The sequence below is a fragment of the Poromitra crassiceps genome (genome assembly GCF_964638095.1).
Source record: "Poromitra crassiceps genome assembly, chromosome: 21".
Lineage (NCBI taxonomy): Eukaryota > Metazoa > Chordata > Actinopteri > Beryciformes > Melamphaidae > Poromitra > Poromitra crassiceps.
Window position 1 is genome coordinate 2,540,721 of NC_139638.1, and position 16,400 is coordinate 2,557,120.

General features: G+C 42.4%; 1 protein-coding gene across 1 annotated transcript; it reads left to right on the top strand.

Moving 5' to 3' along the window:
* Positions 1-13,727, top strand: LOC310795783 (bile salt-activated lipase-like; the record flags this gene model as incomplete). The annotated part of the gene is made up of 11 exons (XM_083657856.1): positions 1-66; positions 584-731; positions 1,440-1,559; positions 2,218-2,415; positions 2,541-2,671; positions 3,503-3,610; positions 4,030-4,144; positions 8,525-8,711; positions 8,810-9,013; positions 11,749-11,958; positions 13,550-13,727. 11 exons carry the CDS (start codon positions 1-3, stop codon positions 13,725-13,727), a joined length of 1,665 nt encoding a protein of 554 aa, XP_083513982.1.
* Between the last annotated feature and the right edge of the window lie 2,673 nt (positions 13,728-16,400).

Sequence of the window (16,400 nt, forward strand, 5' to 3'; positions counted from 1 at the left end):
ATGATGGAGAAACTGGGAATTTTGGTGGCTGTTGCCCTGTTTCTGGATACTGTCTCTGCGGCGTCTGTAAGTGTGTCATTTTTACAGTCATATGAAGAGTTAATTTCTGAAAAGCTATGTATGCAATCTGGAAAACAAACATCATCTGTTCAAGTTCAATAGAGGATTCAATATGTCAAAAAGCTTTTTCAATAAGGCTCACTAGTTAGTTGCTACACTTATACTGTACACCATAGTAGGCCGAAGTACCACAATTTGTTCTTTTTTTGAGTCATCAATCATTTTGTTAAAAAAAAAAAAAAAACATATTTTTCAAGTGGTAGATATCTTATTTTGGAAAAAAAATCTTCAGGTCTTTTGGAGTATAGAGCTACAACATTTTTCTAATAACTTAGTGATTATAGACATCTTCTGAAATATATCTCATTTTCCACTGGCTATTGAATACATTTAATGTGTGGCAAATTTTAGACGCACAGTCATTTCCGATATCGACAAATACCTGTACTTTTTATGTGATTGGCAAATAAAGTACATCTAATTCTGATTTCTGATCAATAAGTCACAATGCTTTTGATTGTAGCTGGGGGTGGTGTACACGGAGGGAGGCATGGTGGAGGGGGAGAACATTCGCCTTGGCTTTCTCCGTGACATGGATGTCTTCAAGGGAATTCCCTTTGCTGACATCCCTGGAAGGTTTGAGAAACCAAAACGTCACCCCGGCTGGGATGGTGGGTAGACTCATTCAACTTCTCACTGACCAGAGCGACATTTAAGGCCCTTTCACATCTAGAACAATAACTATAAAGAATATGATTAAAATCATACTACATAAATAGAATGTCTGTATTGCCACTATAATGATAACTGTTTATTAAAGGAATAAGCCCTAAGAGGCCGTAGTTTAGAGTGATTTTACAACAGCTAAGGGTTCTTAGGCACGATGCGAGGCAGTGTGCCTAAAAGCCCATTAGCTGTTGTGAAATCACTGTAAATCACAGCCTTGCTGGGCACATATAGCCTACCTGGCAAGGTTTCATAAAATAAACAAACAAAAATCATTATTCCGTCAAGTAATTTAGTCCTTCGCAGCAACACACAGATGCTGTTCGGCACAGTAATACTGTGATGCAGTCACAGCTGTGTGTTTACAGTATAGAGTGTTTTACAGCAGCTTCGAGCAGCTCAGCCAATCATAATCAAGGGCTGGAACTACCCGTTTTATAAAGTTATCTTTGTTGTTCTAGTTATGAAGGGACCTTATGCTAAAGGTAAAACATTTATGTCATTTTATATGTCAACATTTTATGTCATTTTATATGTCAAAATTGTATGATGTCATATAAACTCCAATGTGATTTTGACAGTCCTATTGCATTACTACAGTAGTCGCATTAATGTTTATAACACCTCCTGACAGTCTGTGTGTCTCTCTTCAGGCATTCTGAAGGCCACTGAATACAGGAGGAGATGCATGCAGGTGAACGTCTTCATGACTTACGTCCGTGGCAGTGAGGACTGTCTTTACCTTAACATCTGGGTTCCTCATGGCCGTTCAGGTAAAGACTGAGATAAGCAGCCAGCAGGTGTTTGCTTGTCACCATGCTACTCCTGGACTGCACTGATCATCCGCTCCACAAGCAGTTTGAGCTCTTTCCTTTCTATAACACCGCTGATTCAGGTGACAAATGAATGGCGGAAAATCCCTTGGTTCGTATGCCTAACCCGGAAGAGGGCGTGACTTTTGCCACTCTATTTTGGTCAACGTCTCAAATCTCAAATCATTGACTAGTTTGGTGACAGCAGTTTCTGTGCTGTGGTTGGTTCTGAAACTTGACTCCAACAGAATGGTGTTTCCATTTAAAAAAAATCTGTAAGAATCTACTTCAAGTAACTTAGCCTACTTTACAAATCGTGGTTTTCCATGTGGGTCTGTAGTAAGGATCCCACAGTCCATATAATTTTTTCATTAATTTTGACCATTGAAATTACCAGCAGCTGAAGCAATATTAGCCCCGACAATTATGAATTTGAAAAAAAAAATCCTCACATTTTACACCAGAGTCTTGCACCGGGGCAGGATATAGCAGTTGGTCAACGATAGAAAACGATATTCTATGGGCTCATTCCCACTTGAGTTATGTGATGTGTGGTCTTATTGTGGTATTATTTTCTCTAAAGCTATTTAAATTGGTTATCATTGTCTTTGTTACCTAGTGTCCACTGATCTCCCAGTCATGGTCTGGATCTATGGAGGCGGCTTCCTGGCTGGAGGGGGGATGGGAGCCAACTTCCTGGACAACTATCTGTACGATGGACAGGAGATTTCAGACAGGGGAAATGTTATTGTGGTGACTCTAAATTACCGAGTGGGACCCCTGGGCTTCCTCAGCACTGGAGATGCTGGCTTACCTGGTAGATGCCAATTTATTTACGTCTTTACAGCAGCAACTGGAGGGTGATGGCCATCTGAATTCAGTCAGTTTATTTCCTACACGTGACAAAAAAAAAATTGAGTTCAGCTACCTGTTGTTTGACAGGAAACTATGGTCTGTGGGACCAGCAGGCTGCCATTGCCTGGGTACACAGGAACATCCGTTCTTTTGGAGGAGACCCTGACAACATCACCCTCTTTGGAGAGTCTGCAGGTGGAGCTAGTGTCAACTTCCAGGTCAGAGGTCTTCATTAAGTCTTGATCTTAGGCCCTCCACAGATCTGGCAGAGGGGGTGGAGCAGTGACCGGGACAGCATATGTGTGTACGTGCATGCACGTGTACATATTGAATATCAAACATACATATTCAAAATAAAATCATATTTTTCTGATGATTTTGAACGTTTCCCTCCCTCCGCTTGTGCTTAGCGCTGTTCCCCCCCTCCCCTCATTCCTGTGGTCTGGTTCGGGATTGGGGAGGCCAGTGTTCACTTATACCCCCCCCTTCCCCCTGCCTCACTGCCACCCAACCTCCCTCCCGCTGCCCCCCCCCCCCCCCACATACCCCCCCTACATATACACATACATATCCCGACACACTACCACGCCCACCCGTCTAACAAGAACCCCCCCCCAAAATGGCTGCATGTTTGCACAATCACCAGACTCTGTCTCTACTTTTGTATGTCTTGTATCTGATTGTTATTAGTTTGTTTTGTATGTCTGTTCTGTTTATGTCTTTGACTTACTTGTACTATTGTGTTGGCACAGTTTATGTCTTTGGCTTATTTGTACTGTTATGTTTGCACCTTAATAATAACAAAAAAAAAGTATTGATCTTAGTTTGACTGATAGTACGTCCATCAAGATGACGTACATGGCTGGATAAGGCACAGCAGAAAAGGGTCAAGTCTGCACATTACTAATTCAATTCATACTTTATCCCTCACACCTCACCTGTTCAAATTTGATTATAATGTCGGACTTTCTCTCTTCATCCTGCCTCATGTTGCAATCTGTTCCCCTTTTATTTTATTGACTTTGCTTTTTGTTCTGTTCCGAAACAAGTCTCTCAGTCCCCACAACAAAGGACTGTTCAAGAGAGCCATCTCCCAGAGCGGGGTCTCCCTCTGTCCCTGGGGCATCAACAAGAACCCCCGCCGGTTGGCAGAGGAGGTATCTATATACCAACCTTGTTTGTTATTAATTTGTTATATATAACAAATCCCATGATTTGTATAATTATGTTGCCTTCCATTTGTATTGGGAACTAGGAATATCAGTTAAGTGACATCAGACCCAAGTTGACCGCGTTCCAGTAAAACAGTCATAAAACCAGCTAGGGTTAGCTCGAGCCAGGTTAGTCATTGTTTGCAATAGCAGTTGATAACAACGCTTTGTGTGGTATTTTGCACATACAAACACAAACAATTATACATGACTAGAAACAGAGCGCGCTCTTTCTAGCCTACCGTGCCTCGTCCTCCTTCCCCTCCTCCTCCTCATCGCTAATTTCTACCATACCTCTCGTGGGTTTCCCCTCGAGGTCTCGCCTGCTTCTCGGGCTCACAGTGAACCTTGCCTTCTCCCTGTAGGTTGCCCTGAAGGTCAACTGCCCCACAGATGACACGATGGCTGCCTGTTTGAAGATGACTGATCCTATGCTGCTTACAATGGTTGGAATCCCCAGTCTGTCCAGCTCCCCCGATAGTAAGTAATCCACCTGTAGGCTTTTAAACATTTACATTTTGAACATGTATTCGAGTAGACACTCTCTACCAGAGCAACTCACAAAAGTAGAATGAACTTGAACTTCAATCAATAGTGAGGAGTGCAAGGATCAGAGACGCATTACCCTGACAATATTGCTTTGACCCTAGAATGATCAGGTAAGCAAGAAGTTCTAGGAAAAGACATGGAAGAAAGAAAATATGGTATACCTTACTGCTACCAATCTATTAAGGTAGCAGGAATCTTTATAGCCTTGCCACAGCACGCAGGATTGCAATGTCAGTCGGTCGGTCGTTTAGTCGGTCGTTTGTTCTGCTCACCACAAATTTTGGTCACGTGGGTGAAAATGTCCCACAGAGTTAGATTGCAGACTCTCAATCGGGAGACGAGCGTTTCATTCCCAGTAGGGATTGCTTACACAAAATGTTGTAGGGCTGGTAGACTTGTCTTGTCTTTTTTTTTTTCTTCAAGAAAGTAAGATGTGTGTTTTTTTTTAGATTAGCATTAAGACTATAATGGAAAACATGTTGTGAGTGCATTATTGGTTCATGTTATAGGATTGGGTGATAATTAGCATTTGGTATTCGTACTATGCAGACCATACAGAATAGCAGTGGATTCACACAGCTTAATGAATGCCTCAATGTCTTCCAAATTTAGAGTTTATTTATTTGTATATGTAATAAAAGAGAAAAGAACAAAACAAAAACAAAACAAAACAAACTAGAAATAACCGCCTCGCAGTTGTATACCTCTACCAACAAGTCAAGTTGCAGTCTACATCCATGTCTGTACAGACGTGAGGACAGAGTGACCTTGGCCTTTGACCACCAAACTGTAATCAGTTCATCATTGAGTCCACGTGGAAGTTTGTGCCAAATGAAATGCAATTCCCTTCAGGCGTTTCTGAGATACTGCGTTCATGGGAATGGGATAGACATGAGGTCACAGCGACCTTGACCTTTGTCCACCAAAATCTAATCAATTCATCCTTGAGTCCAAATTAACGTTTGTACCAAATTTGAAGAAATGTCTTTGTTTTTGAGATATCATGTTAAAGTCGAGCTGAAATGATAAATGACCTATTTTAGATCATATCCTTGGTCACAGAGTAGAGCACCTACAGTATTTAACAATGTATGCCAAAAATTCACAAAAATCAAACTTCAACCATGTTTTCTTCATTCATAACGAAATCTACAGTGTGCTGACATTGGCATATACAGTATACTATCAAATGTAATCCAATAATATGACATGACAGCTGTCGATGAATCTTCATGGCTAGAAGAAAATTCAGGGGCAGGCAAGATGGCTGCCTACATCGGCAGACTTTGCTAGCCCATAAATTCCAGGAATATTCCAGGAATATTGCTATTTACCGCGGCTCGTGGGCCGCTTCAAGACCAGCAGCCAGCCCTCTTCCTCCTCTAGGAGGAGGCTGTCTGCCCGGGGGTAACCGCCAGCTTGTTCTTTGCGCTGGGGTTGGGCGCAGTAAACCAGCCAGCGGTGCTATATTTGCATTGTGTTTGTAATATAGACTGTCATTGAAATGTGACCGGTAGGTTTCAGATTTGTTGGGTAAAATACATTATTTAGTGGACTGCTTTCTCTCTGTGCTCGCAGGCAGTTGCCGGGGCCTAGACGGCAGTCACTCGACTTGCCTTGCATTAGTCAGTCCTAGTGTCCTCTAGTAAGAGAGTGGCGTCAGCGGAGGACCAAAATGCAAGAATCATTAGCCAATGAACAGCCAGGAATGGGTCTCGCGCTACTTTTGCATGCTAAAATAAAGCAGATAATGTACAATTTGATTCATTTCAAGGGATGAAAAACCCTTTCAAAGTACAACACTGTCTATTTTGATGCAACTCGACAGTGCTGCTTTTTTTACTCAAGAGTTCCACTTTCTACTTCCTGGAAAAAAACTGGTCCATTGGAGTGAATGGAGATGTCGGAACTCTTCTATTATACGGCTCTGGTCAGTCCCTCATCCCAGACACGCCCACTTTTCAATGGTCTTCCGCCTCTCTACCCTGTTTCACTCAGAAATACGATAAGGGATTCACATACAGTACTGTGCAAATGGCATTTCAGCTCAACTTTAACGAGCATGGAACGGACCGACATGAGGTCACAGTGACCTCGAACTTTGACCTTTGACCATCAAAATCTATTTTATCCTTGAGTCTAAGTGGACGTGTTTGCCAAACGTTCCTGAGATGGAATGGATGGATGTGAGGTCACAGTGACCTTGAACTTTGTCCACCAAAATCGAATTAGTTTATCCTTGAGTCCAAGTGGACCTTTGAGCCAAATTTGAAGAAATTCCTCAAGGCATCCGTGAGCTATCACATTAACGAGCATGGAAAGGACGGACGGATGATCGGAAAACATAATGCCTCTGGCCACGGTTGTCGCCGGTGGAGTCATAACAACAGCATTAAATAGTCCTCAAATGGACCAAGCTACTCAAAATTGTAATGTGATGCACATATACAGCATGTACATATTGCAGAATGTTATGGCTCATTTCCACCACATATAACAGCACAGTACAGCTCTACTCTACCTGGTCTTACTCATCTCTACTTGATATACTCTGCTTCCATAGCAAGTTTACTCGCCTCCGCCAACACCTGGTCATCATAGCGACCGCATATCTGCCCTCCGCCCATAGCCCAAGTAAGCTATAACGTAAAAATTGAATCCAACTTTTAAACTGGTTATGAAATACTGGTGCCTCTAAATTACCTACAGTGTACATGGGCAAATGTGACAATCGGCCAGGAGAATGGATATCACTTTGTTGTTACTCACATGCATGCGCTGCGCGTGGGACGGGGGTTATGCTACAGGGAGAAGGGAAGCCACTACCCCGGCGGCCACTCTCCAGGCAAGACCGCGGCTTCGGTAAACCCCCGCCTCTGGCCTAGTGGAGCTGACATAGCACACAACTACAAGGGCTTCTCGAGGAGCTGACTTTTTCTCTCTCAAAACAATTGAAAACCACCGTCATGTTAACACATTGACTGCCAGCCCTTTTTTCAATGCTGTAGGTAGGTTGTGCCAGGTTTTTTTTTGAGGATTCTGGCTCATTTTACAAGAGCCGAGGATTCTTTTCTGTTAAGACTTTGTGAACACCAATCATCTAAAAAGAACTAATAGAATGTGTGCTTTCTCTGTCTAAAAGAGTTAGTTTGTAGAGTTAGTAGTTATGTAGATATTAGCCGTTGAGTACAGCATGGTTTCAGAGATTTTCAGAGAGTTTTGAGATAAATGGATTTTTAGAACCACCTCACGTGCCTGTGATTATGGGTGCCCTTGGGCAAGTCTGTATACTGTATTGTGTGTGTGTGTGTGTGTGTGTGTGTGTGTGTGTGTGTGTGTGTGTCCAAACTCCTCCCTCCGTCTGTGCTGCTGCTGCTGGCTCCTGCTGGCGCTCTCGGGCAGTCTGGATTACTGTAAAACGGGCTCGTTCGTTTCTTGAGGTGTCGGCTGAGAGCTTTGAAGAAGCTTTTGCGATTCTGGTCTTATTTATGCGCAAAGGTACTCGAGTGTGTGTGTGTGCGCGCGCGCGCGTGTGTGTGTGTGTGTGTGTGTGTGTGTGTGAAATCGAAAGAGTTTTCGCCCAGCTATTTCCTTGAAAATTAGAATGGCTTTCTCCCGCGGACCCGTGGCTGTTTTTTGCTCGGCTTTCTCTCTGTCTGGAGTAGGGTTGCCAACAGTCTGGAGGGCACTGTCGCCACTTAGTGGTCGGTAAAATAGATTATACACATTCTCTTCCTCCAATAGTGGTATAGGAGACGTAAAAGGGGTTGATCGATGTCCCACTGTCAAAAAAAAAAAATGTTTATGTAAGCCGAGATATCTCGTCCTTGGCACTCAACGGTTGGATTATGTAAGCCGAGATATCTCGTCCTTGGCACTCAACGTGTTAAAGCTGAGCAAGGAGATCGATTTTATTTCACCAGAGCCGAAGACTCTGGTGAAAACACAAAAGACACAAAAAAAACACAAAAGACTGATGGAAATAACAGAAGAGAAGGTAAGCCCCACTAAACTGGTCTCCAGCATTATATAAACATACAGTTTATATAATGCTATACAAGATACAGTAAACACAATTCTGCCTGACCAATCAGTCGTCTGCAGTGTTTTCACGTCACCGTATGGTACCGGGTCCACAGCGCTGGAACCTCAACAGAGCAGGCACCAAAACTAGCACGACTCAACCCCGACTCAACCTGGGCTGTCCAGGTTTTTGATCGGTGGAATGAGACAAAAAAGCGAGATGAGCTGGGCGGGGCCGCGCTAATACCATTAGGCTACAAAGTGTGTGACTGTATCTGCCCCTATCAGATCCCCTTGTAAGCAACCTGGAACTGTCTCCTGTGATCGACGGCGACTTCCTTCCTGATGAGCCGGCCAAGCTGTTCCACAATGCTGCTGAAATTGACTACATGGCTGGTATTAACGACATGGACGGACACATCTTCACAGCTTGGGACGTCCCCTCCATCAACGCGCCCCTGATTGACACCCCTGTGTGAGTAATGCCATTTGCTCTCAGTGTGAACCATAAAATTATGCAAACATACATTTGTGAGAACTGTGGTTTGACAGTTTGACTGTTGTTTCTTACAGTGATGTTGTGAAAAGGCTCCTGGGTGGGTATACCAAGGAAAAGGGCCAGGCTGGTGTGGACAACGGTTTCTCCACATACACCTCAAACTGGGGCACAAATCCCAGCCAGGAGACCATTAAGAAAACCATTGTGGAGATTGGAACAGACTACATCTTTCTGGTTCCTACACAGGCTGCCCTCTACCTTCATGCTGCCAATGCCACGTGAGAACAGCATTACTGATACTGCTGATATAATAACACTCTATGCATGTGTGGATTCTCAGTTTTTACCTAAATGTGTCATGGTCAGATACAGAATTGGACCCAAAAGCACAACCAAGAGGCAAAGTGTGACAATCAAAGTCTTTACTGAAGTCAGAAAAGCAGGAACAAAAACAGGACAGGAGAGCTGGATGTGTCTGGCATGAAGCAACAATGACAATCTGGCAGAGAAACAGTGGAATGGGCTTGTAGATATGCTGGGGAGCTGATTAGGGAATGGGGAGCAGGTGAGTGGGATAATTAGCAGCCAGGTGACACTACTGAGGGGAAGACAGGCAGGTGGGAGCTTGGCCGGGTCTGAAATGACAGCAGAGTTAGAACAGAACCAATAATAAAATGAATGTCTGAATGCAAAACAATAACATAACTAAAATAATGATTAAATCCAAAACCATGACAAAATGTTTCATCAAATGGACAGATAAATCGCCTTACAGCAGGATTAAGTGGAAAGACGTGCCATCTCTAGATCATAGATCCCCATTTAAAATGTAGTTTTTGATAATCTGTAACCAAAACTAAATATCTATTTTGTTTTAATGTTTCACCCGTTATAATTATAGTCATGGTATCTTTTATGCATTTGGTGGTTTCATAGCCATAAAAATGATCGGGCCAATCAGCGTCTTTGTGGGCGGGACTAAAGTTTAAACTGTTCATAAAACAGTTTTTCATAGAGAGCCGCAGGGATGACGTATTTTTGTAGGCAGAATGTGGAAGTCCCGAACTTCCTGGTTCTACACTGTTTCTGTCTATGGGATTTTTGAATGGGTTTTTGCCGCGATGCTTCAAATAAGGTCTCTGGGCAACGCAAGATTAATCAAACGCGAACCAGAGTTCAGTCGGATAATCTTCACACATGAGGACCACTTTCATGAGTTTTGAAGCGTAAATGCGAGCCCTAGAAGTAAAATGCTCGAGCTACGCTAATCCAGAACTACACACTGTCGCATAGGCTTCCACGTCACGTCAGCACACAACCTGGACTGTTGTTGATGTGTGCACTGATTACCCCGGGCTGAACCAGGTGAGGGAAAGAGAATTTCCGTGTTCGCCCTTTGAAGTGGTGACGTTATCAGGGCCGTAGCTAGCTATGAGAACGGGGAGGTCCGGACCTCCCCTAATATTTCAGAGATTTTTTTAATATTTCAGAGATTTTTTTTTTTTTTTTTTTTTTTTTTAGCCTTTATTTAACCAGGTTTGTCCCATTGAGATCAAAGATCTCTTTTACAAGAGAGACCTGGCCAAGAAACAGCAGCAACACAAAGTTACAACAAACAAACACATAAACACATACAATTGAAAAACATTAAAATGATCAAATAAAACATTTGCATACAGACAGCCTGTTCTCAAGAGATTTTACCATAGCCTTAAGGTTACTAAGCTATTAAGTTTAAGATCAGACTGCAGACTGTTCCATGCGGTGGGTGCAGAGAACCTAAAAGCTTTCTTCCCCAATTCAGTTCGGACTTTGGGAACAGAAAATTGTAGAGTGTCCTGAGAACGAAGATTGTAAAAAAATAAAACAATCTGCATGGAAAACAGGAAAAGCATGAAAAACACGGGATCGCTTTTATTTTGAAACGAAAGGCAGGTCAGGCAGGAAGTCATCTGACGCCGCGTCCGCGGTAACTTGATTCTGAGAGAGCAGCAGCATGGTGGTGAGTGATGACTGTCTGTCTGCCTGGCGAGATAATTGAAGGTGAGCGAGCTGCGAGACAGTGAGCGAGTGAACGACAGACAGTGAGTGACACACACTGACAGATTTTTTAGCAACAACCAAGAAAGTAAGTGTCTAGTCTGTCTAAGTAACTTTGTGTGTTGTGTACGGCTTGGGTTGTGTACCTGTGTTTGTAGGTGTCATTTTGATATGAATTTGGCTAAAACAGTTTGTGTTTGTTAGTTACAATTATGTTGACAGGAGAGCTGAGCAGGTGGTGACATGAAAGATAATATACTGAATAATGACATCACAACAGTATAATCCTAATGTTGATTTAAAATGATATATTACTCTAAATATGGCTTAAAAAGGGGGAAAAAAAAACTCAATTTTTTAACGGGCGCCGCCGAATCCGCCTCCCCTTGCTGGACCTCCCCTATTTCGGAACCCTGGCTACGGCCCTGGACGTTATTGACGTATATATCCCCATCGACTCAAAAGTGTAGTCTCATTTAGCCGTTTGCTAGCTAGCCGTCCTTTTAACGGCAAGTAAAAGCTTCAAAACTCGTAAAAGTGGTCCTCCTGTGTGAAGATGATATTACTAAACACTGGTTCGCGTTTGATTAAGCCAGCGTTGCCCAGAGAGATTATTAGAAGCATCGCGCCAAAAACCCATTCAAAACTCCCATAGGCGAAAACTGTGAAGAACCAGGGCTGTTAGCATCGATGATTTCCGGACTCGTTACTGCGGCTCTCTATAGCCGTTTCGGTAGAATAATATTTAAATTATTCCTTCATCAAGAGTGCAAAGATGATATTTTTGTTAAAAACGACCAACATTCTTGGTAAAGTTAGTAAATACGACCAACATCAGTGTCACTCAAAATAACGGCAGAGCGGCCAGATATGTCACTAGTGATTGGTTCGGGGGAAATGGAAAACCTGCAACTACACTTCTGACTCCAACAATGTTAAATCACATCTCTGTTCTCTCCCTGCCCTTCCAAAGATCTGCCAGTACCTACTCCTATGTCCTCTCTGAGCCGAACCGTATGGGAGGCGTGCTCAGGCCCTACCCCAGCTGGATGGGAGCTGACCACATGGATGACCTGCAGTACGTGTTTGGGAAGCCCTTCACCACTCCTCTGGCATACTGGCCAAGTCACCGAGACCTCTCCGGCTACATGATTGCCTACTGGACCAACTTCGCCAGAACCGGGTATAATTAGTTCGCTTACTGTCCCCGGGGGGGATTCTTTCCACAATACTGTACATGGGAGAGACAACAATACACAGACGCACATAACATACAATAATAGACAGTACATAAAGTATGCAGAGCAGTACATACTGTAGTGGTGACAGGCAAAAACAACATGAGAACAAGAAGGGTACTTCACTCAGCTACAGTATGGCTGCAGCTATCAGGCTTTTACTAAAGCGGGCCCTTCTGCACCTCAGGGTCCTGTACCTGTGCCCATAGGGCAGTATGGTGAAGTGGTGTCCTGTGTTATTGTATTTGTTATGTGTGTGATGGCCTTACACTTGAGCTCTGGGAGGTTGGGAGTGGGAAGACCTATTATTTTGGAAGCAGTTTTGGTTATGCAGGTGGATTTAGTCCGGTTTGTGGCAGTGAGCATGTTAAAGAAACAGGTAGAGCTGGAGCAGTATGTCAGGAATCTGGGGTCGATGATACTTTGATACAGCAGGTGGGCGTGACATAGAGTCCTTTAAGTTTGCAAATGACTGATAGTCTTTGATAGCTCATTTTCTGAAAGTCCTGTGTCAAAACTGAGTTTATTGTCCAGTGTGAGTCCAAGGTATTTGAAACTGGCAACTATTTCAATGGGTTCATTTCAATGGGTTCGTACCTATTACTATTTATTTTGTTTTGCTGACATTGAGGTGAAGGTGGTTGTGTTCACACGACTGGGTGTGCAGGGTCATTCTCCTAAGCGAGTGCTATTTTTGATGAGGTGCATAAGGCAGTGGTTCTCAAATTCTTTCACATGTAGGACCCCTAAACTGAAAAAGATTAGACCACGGACCCCCATTTGATAGGATTTTGTCCCACAGACCCCCACATAAGATTGATGCTTTTAGAAGTTTTATTACAGAAAGTGTATAAAACCCATGACCAAAATAGTCATTCTGTAGCCAACTTATGAATGGAATTATCGCGAAAATAAATTCCCCCCTTTTGGCTGGGGACACCCTGGAACCCCCTCAAGGACCCCTGGGGGTCCCCGGACCCCCATTTGAGAACCACTGGCATAAGGGACAAAGTGTATTTTCAAAGCTTACTGTAAAGCTATTCATTCAAGTGTTCTTGTTAATATGAAATATGAGAAAATACTATTCTTAAAGAGTAACATATTTAATACTTTTTCATTAGTACATGGCCATTTTCACCCTGTTTACGTTTCACGATTGAAACGCTTAGCCAATCAGAACAGAGGGGTTGTTAATATCAATAAGGCTCCGAGAGATGCTGGAAAATGAACATGTAAAAATGGACTGAGAGCTGAACATTTTAAATCTGATCTGGATCCGATCCGATCGGAATCAGACTCACTTTTATCTCAAGTACAACAAATACGGGACTTAACATTACAGACATAGTGACAAGTTTTTCTAGTATGTCCCTTTGCACTCAATGTGCACTCCAGTTGTCCCTGTGCAATGTGAATCATGATGAAACTGTAAGATGAAAGATGATCATTACTGTGGTCACTACAGATCAGTAAAAGATATGGCCCAAAAAATAAATGCTTAAATTGAATTGCTCTTTCCTGTGTCTATCTCCACAGAGACCCCAACAAAGGAGAACTGACAGTGCCCACTACCTGGCCTAAATTCACCAGTACTGGACACCAGTTCCTGGATATCAACTCCAAGATGGACAACAACTCTGTGAAACAGAAGATGAGGCTGCGCTATGTGCATTTCTGGACCAGCATCCTGCCCAGCCTTTCCACTGTCATCTAAAAAATAAAGCGCTTGTGCCCTGTGCATAAGCTCTGTAGACCTGAACTATGCTTCAAATACATCATGTCAGAATTGGGCCACCAGGAAAAATAAATTGATATTTTCCTTTTCTTATGCTATGCCTTTTACAATAGCCTACTCACTATATCTGTAAATTATGAAAATATGGCCACACTACTACTACTACTACTACTACTACTACTACTACTACTACTACTACTACTACTACTAATAATAATAATAATACTAAGAATAAGAATAAGAATAAGAATAAGAATAAGAATTTAGAACTGATGTGAAAAATGTCAGCAACAACTAAACAACTTTACATAATGTAGCCTATGGCACACTTTTTTTTTGTTCAGACAGATATATTTGACAGCAGTGAAAATAGGTCATAAAACAGAAAAAGCCGTTTTGGAGTGAAGCTTGATTCATATTCGTAAACCTCCTTTCAGTGCATTTTTTCAAAATAACGTCAGTTATTTATGGGGTTTTATCTTATCTCAAACCAAATGTTCTTTGCTCATCTGTTTGAGAATCCCTGCACCTGTTATCCTGAGTCAAGGCCAGCTTAGTTCAACCAAGGCGTTGCCAACTTGTTTCAAAAGAAAGTAGCTATTGGCTGCTCAAAAAGTCGCTAGTTGTTGCCAGATTACATCATAATGCTAATATATAGAACAGTCTCTGCTCGCAGGAGGGAGGGGGGCTGGATGATAAGAAAGTAGGCCTAGGGAAAACCGGCATCAGCCGTATCAATTTATTGGCAAATGCTTTGGGATTCAACACTTGAACATTGTTTCTCGTGGTCAGAAAAAGTTGGCACATTTGTCGCTAGATTCTCTTTTTTCTTTTCTTTTTTACTGAGAGTAATGCTCTTTTTCAGGAGCGCCCTGATCACATTCACACGCATACATTCATACCTGGAACAGGGGCATTTCTACGGGTGGGCCCAGGTAGGCACGGGCCCACCCGGTTGGTTGTTTTCTAGAGGCTGCCTTGCTAGCTAATGGTTTTGTAGCTTAAAAACGCAGGGCACATCATCTCCAGAGTCTAATGCATGACGACTTCATGACATCTAGGAATTTTGCAATTGCCCCACCAATTTTATCCAGGCCCACCCAATTTTATCCAGGCCCACCCATAATTGAATTTCTGCCTACGCCACTGACCTGGAAGCTGACGTACAACCACAGTCAGATCTGCTGGTCACTGTGTAGCTCCACTGGAGCGGTTGGGGTTATGGGATTTGCTCAAGGGCACCTCAGTGGTGGTAATGAGGGAGGGCCAAGCGCTGCTTTTTTCCTGCCGGTCCAGGGGATTGACCTGACGACCTTCTGGACACTAGCTCGCTTCTCTAACCTTTACCACTGCCCACCAAAAATAAAGTTCCCAGGCTGTTCTGAAACATTGCTAAATCTAGTGACAAAGTTACCAAGTTGGTGCACTTTCAACCACAATATTGACATGAAGGTGTAAAGCAGTCTGATGCAGCAGGTGAAGGGAAACATTATATTATATACAGTATGTCAATAGTTTGATAGGGACAGGCAACAGATCAGGCATCCCTCATTACATAACTCTGTAACCCCTCCATTCCAAATGTTTTTACTGTGAAAAACGTATGATTGCATGATATTCAATTCAATTCAATTCAAAAAACTTTATTAGTCCCGCAAGGGGCAATTTAAGGCATGAATACTGCAAACAAGCTGTACTTTGTACACATCCAAAAACAATACAAAAAACAAGACAATAAATACAATAAATGGCACTGATAAAGCAAGATCCCTGATTACAATGTATCCAACACCACAAGGGAATATAGATGTCAGATCAATACAAATTAAATTCAGTCAATACAATCCAAGTGCATATTATACTTGTTCAAGGCTTCAAATCAAATCAAAAGGTCAAGGTGCAGACTTAGTCTAGATAAACTGACCATTTCTTGTACTGTGGCTGTTCACCAGTCGAATGGCCTCTGGAACAAAACCAAACTTCTATAATAATAGATAAAAATAAAAATAATAATAATAAAAAAAATATAAAATATAAAATAAAAATAATATGACTGCACACACTGTTCCTACTCCAGAAGATAGTTTAGCATTATCTTTTGTATTGAGGGATATGTTTTGCTGAGCACACATGCTGTTTTTGAGCAATTATCTGCTTCAACTCAATAGGATTAGACACATTGTCAATTTGTCACCTAGTAGGTGCCCAGTATGCCCACAGTCATTATTGGCCACTGCTGGAGTAATAAATACTCGGTATGAAAATATGTTCACCATGCAGTATAACCTCTATAGCCCACTCTTTGTCTTTGCTTTACTATGCATTGATATTGGAATAATTTACTTTGCAATCATTTTCTGTATTTACGGGTGAATGCAACCTGGCCTATGTCTGGCACTCATTATTTATCGTGGCATGCTGGGGAGGGCATCTCTCACAAGTTTTGTAGAACTGAAAATGCATGTCTGTTTTCCTGCGTAGGCTATGTACACATGTTCTTCTTCTCAGCAAGAATGCAGAGATATTTTTATGACAAATCGACAAGAATCTGAAAAGATACAAATTTGAGCCCGAAAGTATTGCCCTTTGTTTTGAAATATACAGCATGCTTGGCTTGAATAATTTAAAAACATTGCCTGAAATTAGTGTGGC